Source organism: Mobula hypostoma, chromosome 12 (genome assembly GCF_963921235.1).
Source record: "Mobula hypostoma chromosome 12, sMobHyp1.1, whole genome shotgun sequence".
Lineage (NCBI taxonomy): Eukaryota > Metazoa > Chordata > Chondrichthyes > Myliobatiformes > Myliobatidae > Mobula > Mobula hypostoma.
This window is the reverse complement of record NC_086108.1, coordinates 68,385,250-68,397,602: the sequence shown is the minus strand read 5'-3', so window position 1 is coordinate 68,397,602 and position 12,353 is coordinate 68,385,250. Positions and strand designations below refer to the sequence as shown.

Genomic DNA, 12,353 nt, shown 5'->3' with positions numbered 1-12,353 from the left:
GCTATGGTAGCTTAGTGGCTAGTGCGACACTATTACAGCTTGGGGCGTCGGAGTTTGGAGTTCAATTCCAGTGTCCTGTGAAAGCAAGTTTGTATGTTCTTTGTTCTGTGCACATGGGTTTCCTCCAGGTGCTCTGGTTTCTTCCCACAGGCCAAAGATATACCATCTGGTAGGATAATTGGTCATTGTAAATTGCCCCACGATTAGGCCAAGGTTAAATCGGAGTGTTGCTGGGTGGTATAGCTCAAGGGCTGAAATGGTCTGTTCTGTGCTGTATCTCTAATTAAACAAAATAAAATCTGCCTGGACTGCTAACACAGAAGCAGCAAGCAAACATTTGCTGCAGGATAATCAGGACGTTCCTATTTGGAAGTAAAGCATATAAAATCATTTAATTTTTTGGTACACTGAACTAAATTTGACAAATTGAAAAATGTTGCTTGGACCGTTCTCAAGAGAAATGCAGTGGCACTTTATGCTCATGGCCCAAACTAACCTGTTATTTTATCCCGAACAAGTTTGCATGATTCAATTTCGCCAATGCTCCCAAACAAACTTCTGAATTCTTCTTGTGTCATATTTTGAGGAAGATAGTTGACTATGAGGTTGGTTTTGCTGTCATCTGTTGGAGCCCCTGTCTGCATCGGTGAAGAGCAGTTCCTACTGTTGCTTGATGGACCATTGGGTGTGTTGGACGTAGGGCCATTTGACACCTGAGGTTCCATGGTGCTAATTATCTAAGATAAGATATGAAGTAAATATCTATGAGTAAAAAAAAAATCAAAGCTTGATTCAACTGTTTTAAACATCACAAACAGTAAATATAAAAATAATACTGCTGCATTCTAGCACTGTATTCAATTACATACTTGACTCAAGTCTGCTTTGTGACTACTTTTGTTAGGCTCAGACAAGTTCTTAGAATCCTTGATGTAACATAAATATACAGTGCCTTAAGAAATGTAGAGAATTATCAAAGAGAGTTGATATATATTTGTTAATCGTGAGATCTGTTTAACATACTTGGGGCTTGAGGAAAATTTGGATGAAATGAAGCAGGTACTTGGTACATGGACTCTCAGAGGGTTTCAATATGGTGTCTTCAATTTAGGCACATAATACAAGAAAGGTAGTTGAGAAATAGGAAAAACATTCAGTATAAGAATGTTTCTTGGAATGGAGGAACTACAGAATTGTTCCTAAGGGTCAATGTTTACTCCATTTTTGCTCCTTGTATTAAACAGATAACTGGAACCTGGACTTGGGGATCAGCTTTCTAAATTTTGAAGGCAGTAAGGTTAGAGTCATAGAATCATAAGCAATACAACACAGATATCAATCCTTCAGCCTAACCTGTCTAAACTGAACATGGTGCCCATCCAGCTGGTCCCAATTTCCAACATTCAGTCCATTTCCCTCTAAACCCCACCCCTCCAGGTATCTAACCAAATGTTTCTAAAATGATACTACTGTACCGGCCTCAGATGCTTATTCTGCTAGCTCACTGTATATACACACCACACCCTGAGTGAAGAAGTTATCTCTCAGGACCACTTTCAATCTTTCTCTTCTCACCCTCAATCCAAGCCCCCTAGTTTTGCTCCACCTTACCCTGCAGAAAAGACTGTTACCATCCACCTTATGACTCACATAGTTGTAAACATTTATAGAACATAGAATAGTACAGCACAGTACAGGTCCTTCGTCCCACAATGTTGTGCTGACCCTCAAACCCTGCCTCCCATATAACCCCCCCACCTTAAATTCCTCCATATACCTGTCTAGTAGTCTCTTAAATTTCACTAGTGTATCTGTCTCCACCACTGACTCAGGCAGTGCATTCCACGCACCAACCACTCCCTGAGTAAAAACCCTTCCTCTAATATCCCCCTTGAACTTCCCACCCCTTACCTTAAAGCCATGTCCTCTTGTATTCAGCAGTGGTGCCCTGGGGAAGAGGCGCTGGCTATCCACTGTATCAATTCCTCTTAATATCTTGTATACCTCTATCATGTCTCCTCTCATCCTCCTTCTCCCCAAAGAGTAAAGCCCTAGCTCCCTTAATCTCTGATCATAATGCATACTCTCTAAACCAGGCAGCATCCTGGTAAATCTCCTCTGTACCCTTTCCAATGCTTCCACATCCTTCCTATAGTGAGGCGACCAGAACTGGACACAGTATTCCAAGTGTGGCCTAACCAGAGTTCTATAGAACTGCATCATTACCTCGCGGCTCTTAAACTCTATCCCTCGACTTATAAAAGCTAACACCCCATAAGCTTTCTTAACTACCCTATCTACCTGCGAGGCAACTTTCAGGGATCTGTGGACATGTATCCCCAGATCCCTCCGCTTCTCCACACTACCAAATATCCTGCCAATTACTTTGTATTCTGCCTTGGAGTTTGTCCTTCCAAAGTGTACCACCTCACACTTCTCCGGGTTGAACTCCATCCCTTATAGTCCACCTTATATGGGCACCATGGTAGAGTAGTGGTTAATAACAGAACAACATAAACCATCTTCCAGTCTACAGGAACTTCACCAGTGATGAATGATGAAGCAAATATCTTTGCAGTGCACTCCACAATTTCTTCACTAACCTCCCACAAAGTCCAAGGATGCACTCAGGGAGGGTCTGGTAATCTATCCACCTCAATATGCAGTAAAGCTGCAAATACTTCCTCTCTGGAAATATGAATGTACTCCAAAGTTCTCCACTAGTTTCCCTTATCTTTTGAGTGACCATAGTTTCTCTGCAGAAGACACCTAGGAGAAATATTTATTAAAAAATTCCACCCATCTCCTGAGGCACAAGTCATAGGTAGGTAGCCCTGCAGAACTCTAAGGAACAGAAATTCTCCCCCCAGCCACCCTTTTACTCTTAATACAGCTGGAGAATCTCTTGGAATTTTGCCTGACTATTATATCTTTACTTGGCCCTCCTGATTTCTCTCTTAGGAGAATTCATTATCTTTTTATAGCCATCAAGGGATTTGCTCAATCCCAGCCTTCTTAATCAAATGTATGTTTTCTTCTTTTCCTTGACCAGAGCCTCAATATTTTACATCAGTCAAGGTTCCCTAAACCTGATAAAGGGTCTCAGCCCAAAACTTTGACTGATCAATCCCATCCATAGATGCTGCCTGCCCTGCTGAGCTCCTCCAGCACATTGTGTCTATTGCTCTAGAGTTCCAACATCTGCCAGTACCTCTTGTATCTATGTTCTCTAATCCTGCCTGGCTAAATTTCCTAAACCAGCAATTTTCTTAAATCTTACTGTCTACTGGTTAGTCAAATAGGCAGAAAGCAATGTAATAGGGCCACAAACAGTCCTTCCAGGTGAGGTGACACTTCACCTGTGAGTCTGTTGGGGTTATCTACTGTATCCAATGCTCCAGGTGTGGCCTCCTATATATCGGTGAGACCCGACGCAGATTGGGAGACTCCTTCGCTGAGTCCACCAGAAAAAGCGGGATCTCCCAGTGGCCACCCATTTTAATTCCAGTTCCCATTCCCACATGCCAGTCCTTGGCCTCCTCAACTATTGTGATGAGGCCACACTCAGGTTGGAAGAACAACACCTTACATACCCTCTGGCTAGCCTTCTTCCTGATGCCATGAACACTGATTTCTCAAACTTCCAGTACGGTCCCATGCCTCCCTTCACCATTCCCATTTCCTTCTTTCACCTTATCACATCCCTCTGGTGCTCCTCCCACTTTTCTTTCACCCTTGGCCTTCTGTCCTCTCCTATAAGATAAGCCCTTCTCCAGCCCTGTATCTCTTTCACCAATTAACTTCCAAACTCTTTACTTCACCCCTCCCCTCCCTGTTTCACCTATCACCTTGTAGTTCTTTCTCCCCCCCCACCCACTTTCTCACTCTGACTCATCTTTTTTTTTCCAGTCCCGATGAAGTGTCTCAGCCCGAAATGTCGACTGTACTCTTTTCCGTAGATGCTGCCTGGCCTGCTGAGTTCCTCCAGCATTTTGTGTGTGTTGCTTGGATTTCCAGTACCTGCAGATTTTCTCTTGAATATGTCATGTTTAACTACCAAGTTACACATTTTGCAGAGGAACAGGGAGATTTAAAAAGGAGGTTGTTGTCAGTAGGAAGTCAGTGAAGGGTGTAGAAATATTCCAATATGTATGTGAGGAACTTTCTCAGGGTTCTGACATTCAGCAATGGAAATTCTAGATGCATGTATAAATGGTGTTTCTGTTGATTTTCACTGAAGTTTCAGCGGCTCTATGTGAATACAGAACTATTATCAATGTTATTTTCATACATGAGTGAATGCAAGCCGTTAACATCAAAAGTGACATCATAAATGATGAGTAATACACAAGCTTGTACAAATAATTAAAGATCCATACAAAATTTCTGTTGGACCACAGCTGAAGCATTTTACCAAAATTGGGGCATCCCATTAACAAAAAATACATTTCGGATTATTAAGACAGTCCAGATTATATTCATCATGATACTATCAGGGTGGGAAGATCAAACTACTTAGCTGATTTGAGAAACCAATACTATCGTTGCTTTACAAAGATGGCCAAGAAGCAATTGCCGGTTTAAAAAAAAACTGCAAAATTTATTATTGTCACATATACTGAAGTACAGTGAAAAAACGTGTTTTGCATGTCATCTATACAGATCATTTCATCACATCAGTGCATTAAAAATATACAAAAGAAAAATAATAATGCAGAATGAAGTATTACAGTTACACAGAAAGTGCAATGTAGGCAGTCAATAAGGTACAAGACCATAAAGAGGTGAATTGTGAGGTCAGGAGCCCCTCTTAATGTACTAGAGGACTAGTCAATTGTGTTATAAGAAACATAGAAAATAGGTGCAGGAGTAGGCCATTCGGCCCTTCGAGCCTGCACCGCCATTCAGTATGACCATGGCTGATCATCCAACTCAGAATCCTGTACCTGCCTTCTCTCCATACTCCCTGATCCCTTTAGCCACAAGGGCCATATCTAACTCCCCCTTAGATATAGCCAATGAACTGGCCTCAACTGTTTCCTGTGGCAGAGAATTCCACAGCTTCACCACTTTCTGTGTGAAGAAGTTTTTCCTCATCTTGGTCCTAAAAGGCTTCCCTTTTATCCTCAAACTGTGACCTCTCATTCTGGACTTCCCCAACATCGGGAACAATCTTCCTGCATCTTGCCTGCCTATAAGAGTGGAATAGAAGTCTGGTGATACGTACTTTCAGGCTTCTGTACCTTTTGTCTGATGGAGGGGGGAAGAGAATGACTCGGTGGGTAGGGTCTTTGATTGTGTTTGCTGCTTTACCAAGACTGCAAGTAGTGGGGACAGAGTATGGGAGACTTTCATAAAATTCTTTCCACTGGTCTTGAAGTTACTCATTAATAAAGAAAACGCGCCACTCCTTCGGGATCAGAATGGTACACGATTTAAATTCCAGTGCTTAAAATGTTAATGTTCTCAGGAAGGACTAGTAAGAATGTAAAATAAATGTCCTCTTGTCAGAACTCATGGAGCACAGCTGTTTCTGGTTAGTGGTTTTGATGATGGAACATTCAGTGATGCACTAACAAACAACACAAAAGAGCACAATATGACCTAAGTGCTGCAAACCTTAAACATTTTTAAAAATATCATGCATTGGTGGTAATTTTAACATTGGGAAATGGTACTGCTCAAGGGTATTTGGGTCTGCCATAAATTATGGAAAGGAAACTTTCAGGTTGAACTACGGATGATTAACCTGCTATCTCAATGAACCAAATCTCAATGACCAGTGCTGACGTTTCTTATTGTAGATACCTTGTCAAATATCAATGTAAAATTAAAACAAAGATCGCCACAGATTAATGAGATGAAATTCACCCTGAACAGAATCTCAGAAAGGCTAGAGTATTGTTCATGGGGTCTGTGCCAGCTCTAGAAATGTGAAATTCAGTTTGCTTTCCACCCTCTCCAGAAAACTCTGCAATATTTTTCCAGAAAGCACTTATCCAATTCCCCTTTGAATGCTGCAAATGAATCTCCACTCCAGATTCTAACCACTTATTGAAATACAAGTTTTCCTTATGTCACTTCTGACTTTTTTGCCAATCATCCTCATTCTGCAATCTCTAGTTTATAACTTTCCTTCAATGGGCATAGATTCTCTTTATCTGCTGTGTCTAGACTCATCATGATTTTACATATATTCTCAATCCTCCTTCAAGCTCCTCTGTTCTCAGCCTCTCTACACTATTCACATAACTAATAATACTCACCCTTCTATCACATAGTTCACTATGAAGAAATCTTTTACACTCTTATTTCCCAGATAACTATCGACACTTAGAGAAACAGATAGCATTGTAAATTGATTTATATATCAATAACTGAACCGGGATTATGTATTTAGACATATAGTAAAATGTGATGCATTTAGTCATGCAAAATGAAGAGCAATATAAAGGTAAAAATTAATGCTACTTTTTTTCTTTAATGTTAAAACCAGCAAAGATTACGATCCTCTTTTAATTATTCTTGCTTTTAGATACCCATTTATGCAAGTTCACAATTTAAATTTCCTTGAAACTGATGGTTAGATGCACCAGACGTTACACAGCTGTGGTATAAGTAGCAAGGCTATTATTGTTTAGTCACAAGCACAGCAAGAAAAGGCTCTTTTTTAATGTGATAACTGGAGAAGTCGGCTTGATTCACTAAACCGGCACTTAGTTTGTGGATCCTCCACTAGTACTGCCGGATTTCATACTAAAAACATATAATTTTTTGAATAAAATGCATCTTCCCTGGCATTTTTGCCCCTTTATGCTGACCAGAATCTATTTTAAAATAAAATAACAGTTTCATGTACTTCATTGATTTTGTTCCTTTGCCTAATTATTTTGAGACATCATGGAAAACTAACCTCCCCTTTAAATATTCTTATAAAACCATGTATGGTTCAACATTTAGATATCAGAAAATAGATTAATTATAAACAACTAGAAATAATGTTAATCATCTGTTTTTACTTATTATCTGTGGCATTTAATGCCATATTTTCTGAGTTTTTGAAATGTCAGCCTAATCAAACTTGCTAAAGATTCAAAGTACATTTATTATCAAAGAAATTAGGGAATGTCATTTCAACACATGGTGACATACTATTATCTAAATTAGAAAATGTCATTACATTATTTTAAAAATACTTCGAAGTGTAAAAAAAAGTACCATTGCTAAATCAAAAGCAATCATTAATTACATCCTGAAGAAAAAGTGTGAGAAAAAAGCACCATGATTGATATGTGCAAAAATATGGTAGAAGTATTTAAATATTTTCCTTCCTAACTTTCCAACCACAAGTAATGGAAAGTAGATTTGGAAGGAAGAAAACCATGATGTACATTTATTACGAAGAACCCCGTAGCACTAACACTGTGAATAATTTGTTGTGCAATGTAATTTCTCTCCCACATTCCATTGCTGGTAATACTTCATACTCAAAATCCCACTGACCAGGGGAACAAAATCTTATTTTGGTGAAAAAGGAAAATGTCATGCAATAATTAATGGCATGACTGATCAAAAGGACATCAGTCTGCATTTCCAATTACAGCTGCATTTTTTAAACAAATGTTGTACTGCTACCATTATCATTTAGATTAGAGCTTTTAAATGTGACTTACTTTTAAACAGCACTGGATATGTTAAACTGCCAATATTTAAGTTACTGATCAAATCACCATAATGGATTCCAAAATATCATAATTTGTACAATTCTTTACAGTACTCTACGAAGTCACTGACTTAAAAAAAGGTCTGGGAAATCCAGTTGAAATAGTAACAAAGATAAAGTTCAGCATTAACCGAAACTGCAAACTTAAAAGTTGGTTTGTGTAGCTGATAAAAGGCTACAACTGTTTAACTTATTTATGTTTGCTAGAGATTAGGTTCTACACTACTTCTCACATTCATCAGTTAAAATATGATTGTTAAGATTATCAGGTATAAACTGTAAATATTTGTAATTTTTGGATCAATTATGTCTGAATCACACAATTCATTTCTGGTATGCTTTTATGTTTTCATGCAGTAAGCTACACTATTAAATGCCATGTTAAATTTTTTAGCTGTTACTGATTTGTCATCATAAATGCTAAAGGATTAAAATAATAAAATAGCTGCAAAATTATGATGTTTGCTTAGTGAAGTAGTGGTTTTCCAATTGTACTTAATGACTTTTATATTTAACTTACATTTAAACCTTTACAATTTAAACTCAATCTTCACAAATGTCTTTTTACGTAATATACACAATAACTTAAACAATTTATTAATATGCTGTAAAACTGCTTTAGTTAAAATAACACTGAAAATTTTCCTGATTGTAGATTTATTTAGAATCGTATTAGAAATATATTATTGAATTGTTTAGTGTGCAATGGATAATTTTTAGATATTTCAAGAACATGTTACATTATAGGAAACAATTATATTGAATAGGTATAGAAATAAATATCTTACAATACACTGTATAGATGTGTGACCCGGAACACATATTTTCATTTCACTTCGTATCTTCAAATAATATTCTGCACAGTGAAAATTTGTTGTGCAATGTATTTGCTAAGACACAGGCCTTATTAATGTTGTTCATGACCTTACATTATTTTGTACTATGATCTTTTCAGGTCATTAAATTAGTTTTTCTTTTAAGCTAATGTCTTAATTCATAAAGGATAAAATTTAACACATCCCATAATTTGTAGATGCAAAGTATTATTCTGCTTAATTTCCATTAGCTCAAATTGGGAACATTCATACTAGAGGTTTAGCCAGGCATCTGTGCTCTCCCCAGTTCTGCAAATGGAGTGCATCATTGCTTTTGATTTCAATTCAGGAATTAATTAATTTATTTTTGCTAAGACACATTCACTCAATTATTATAATTGGGTTAACTATTACAATCTTCAACAAATCCAAATTATTGTATTGGTAGACCATGCAGAATATTCTGGTATAAAATTTAAGCAGCCATCATCAGTGTAGTCTCATTGGAGTGCAGTGATTCACTGGTTTAGATTTTATATACCAAATTAAATTTACTCATTTGCTCATATAATTTCTGTTCCTTTGACAAGTAGGTTTCTACAGAAAGAAAACCCAATAAAATGTTATTTACTTTTAAAGCACAGATGTCTAATAATAGCTTGAACTGAGGTAGCCTCCAACTGAAATATAATTAACACCTTTTGAAACAATTAAAGTTGTGGCTCTTGTAGAATGGTGGAGACAATCACAGTGCCTTTCTACTGTTTGCTTCATGGTATTCCCATATGACTGCCACCTGCTCTCAGTTCAGCTTCCTTTAGCTTGTTTCCCTGGCAACCTTTCACAGGCTTTTCCTTCTAGCTATCACTTTCAGTTCAGCTGTTCAATCTAATCTTATTTATATTACACCCATCAAAACAAGTAGCTGATGAAAAAAAGCCTGCAGAACACTATGAATAGTAAAGAAATGAATAATTCTATTTACCTCTTAAAATAGTCACATAGAATATAAGCTTGATATCCACAGATCTCAAAAATATGGTTAAAAAGCCAAATGTCATTCCTCCACAAAGACAAAGGGCCTATGTTTTCAAACATCATAATAAACAAAGACATGTTACTGGTACCAAGGAAAACAGCACATATTATAGAGACCTACCATTTTTAAACCACCCCACTCCATTTTTGATTAGCAAGAAATTTCTGGTCTTCAGTGAATCAAAACCAAAAGGGCGTTACGTAGAAGCAGGCATGCCCTCTCTACAACATTCATATAATCAAGTGACAACAATTCAACATATACTACACAGAACAGCAGAGAAGCCTCCTCCTCCCCGATGAGGTCACGATGGCAAACTCTTTGAAATACAATGTGCAGTTGTACGGGTGCTCACATAAATCACATTCTTTAATCATTGTTAACCATTTTAGGGTACTTTCGGCCCCTCACTCACAAGCCTGATGTTAAAAACGATTTTTAGATTTAGTTATTTTCTTACAAATAGATATTCATCACTGCATAAATAATGAAATACACAATAAAATGAACCATTCTGGTATATTTCCAAGCAGAATAAAATTAAACCAAGCCCTAGTACCTACCATAACCATTCTCACTGCAAAGGATTAGGTCTTTTTGAACTTGAAATCTTCAGAAGACTCTTGATATTGCAATTCCTTTGTTAAGATCCAAAAGAAACAGTGGAAGTATTTACACAAAATAAAATCATAAAGCAATAATGAATTGAAGTTGCCGGAGACAACAAACCAGTACAGAGAATTGGGTGGCTGCTTTACCCTTTTACTCCCATTTATGGGACCATCTGTCACGACTGTTCATATCCGATTGGCTAGAAAAATAAAAGGCTGTCATGACATCAGCTCCTATTGAAATTAGCTTTTACAAGATTGACGATGTTAATGATGCAGTGACCTCTATCCATAACAGAGAAAAGCTTTTGAACTGCAACATGTCCCTGGTAATTAGGCCAGAATTAAGAAACCCAACACACACACAAATACCAAATTTTGCTTACTATAAATTTGCAAGTCACATCAATAATTTGCAATCTGCAGAAGTCAAGATGTCATATTTCGACCATGCTTCTATGCCTGCATCTCATATCCATTGTCAGGCAAACCGAGCTTTTAAAATTCTTCCATCTTATCTATTCTGACAGTTGCTTCTCAAGATGTGCATAATTAATGCAAAATCTTCAGCTTGCAGACTATTTTGTGTGTGTATGTGTGTATTATATATAAAAATTACACAGATACTGACATTTATTTTAGGAATCTGTGCCTTCAATCGATTTCTTCCCCTGAAACGATTATTTTGTATTGTTTATTATCCAAAATGAAAATGCTCCGACATGTTACTTTCTCAGAACTATTCCAATAAGGATACACTGGCATTGTGTTTAACTTGAAACAAATTTTTATTCTATTTTTTTTTCAAGTGCTATTGTTTCAAGTTAAATTGGCTTTTAACCATGTGGATTATACATAGGTCCTTCAAAACACTAGCCATCAATGGTTAACAAAAATCCTCAATAAAACTCACGTAAAAATGATGTGAAGCAGTAGCTGCAGATTTTAAGGCAATATTTATAAGAGTAAAATAGACCAGACATTTAACTTCTCTTAATACAAACAGTTGAACGAACATAACTTATAAACAGAAATCCACTTCTGAGAAAAAAACGTAGCATAGCATACCTTTATGAAATCTAAAAGATACATTTTCAGCCCATTAATTAAGAAATAAGCCCTGATAAATTTATGACCCTGTGTGAGTTTGGCTTGCAAACCACACTAGAATGCCATATTTGAAGTAGTCAAGCCAATGAAATGTTTCCAGAAGTGAAACCCAAACATGCTTTGGCAACAGTATAAATGATATAAGGTAGTTTCAATTTGTGTCAAACGAAAACTTTGTCTTGGTACCCTGCCTTAGGCGGTGGAATATAGATTTGCCATTAAAACCTTTTCCCTGAATTTAAAGAACAATCACTTCCACTTATTAAGTTGATGCAGACCACCTTCTATGAAAAATGATCAGGTAATGATAAACTTAGAGGCCTTCATGACAGTTATCTACATTCACCAAAATCTCCTAATAGTCTCTGATTAACAAGCAGCTCATTCCTAAGGTTATGGGTACCTTAGGATCATTAGCTGTCAAGCTCATGATAGACCACATTCCAACCACTTTAGCTTTCATCAGCATCTGTTCCTCTGCATTTTGACGCAATAAACTCAATCATTCTTCAGGCTTCAAAATAGACCATAAATGAATCTACTGAATAAAGATTTTACGCATCACATTAATGTATGACTTTTTAAATACATTACCCACTTAAACTATTTTGTTTATTTCAAAATAGCTATGCTCTAAATGTGGAAACATTTATCAAAAAACAAGCATACCATACCTCCTTACTCAATAAAGCAGCATTTAGCGTCCTGCCAATTTCAAACATTTCACTGACAGTTCAGTTTTACACAATCAGAAGATTTCTTTTGAAGCACATTTAACTAAAACATTTACACAAGAGTCTTTCTTGTTTTCAAGAGATTATACTATGCGATGTTTTGGTTATTTCTTCTTTGGTCTTACTCTGCACTAACCTAACAGACAGCAGTACAAATTCTCCCCTTATCTAATTCACATTAAGACGGTGTTAGACGTATTGCTCAGTCAGATTATGTTACTCCAACATGGCTGTTGAGCAAATATTCCTCTCCAGTTACAGTTCTCTGAATTACCACAAGGTGAGCAGTGTGCACAAACCAAAGATTTTTATATTTTGCTA

At 37.0% G+C, this 12,353-nt stretch overlaps 1 protein-coding gene across 8 annotated transcripts in view; it reads right to left on the bottom strand.

The window, feature by feature from the left end:
* The window catches only part of elavl4 (ELAV like neuron-specific RNA binding protein 4), a 92,477-nt gene extending 80,368 nt beyond the window's left edge, over nucleotides 1–12,109 (bottom strand). For 4 of the 8 annotated variants that reach the window (XM_063064315.1, XM_063064319.1, XM_063064316.1 and 1 more), the window contains exons 1-2: nucleotides 11,973–12,109; nucleotides 497–737 (exon numbers count right to left, since the gene is read on the bottom strand). In XM_063064315.1, the coding sequence (XP_062920385.1) occupies nucleotides 497–737; nucleotides 11,973–12,020 (289 nt within the window). In that variant the 5' untranslated portion in view covers nucleotides 12,021–12,109. Of the gene's footprint in view, nucleotides 1–496; nucleotides 738–9,697; nucleotides 9,798–10,140; nucleotides 10,342–11,972 lie in introns of those variants that run through there. The other 4 variants (XM_063064317.1, XM_063064320.1, XM_063064323.1 and 1 more) reach the window with 2 other exon arrangements.
* Nucleotides 12,110–12,353: the final 244 nt, after the last annotated feature.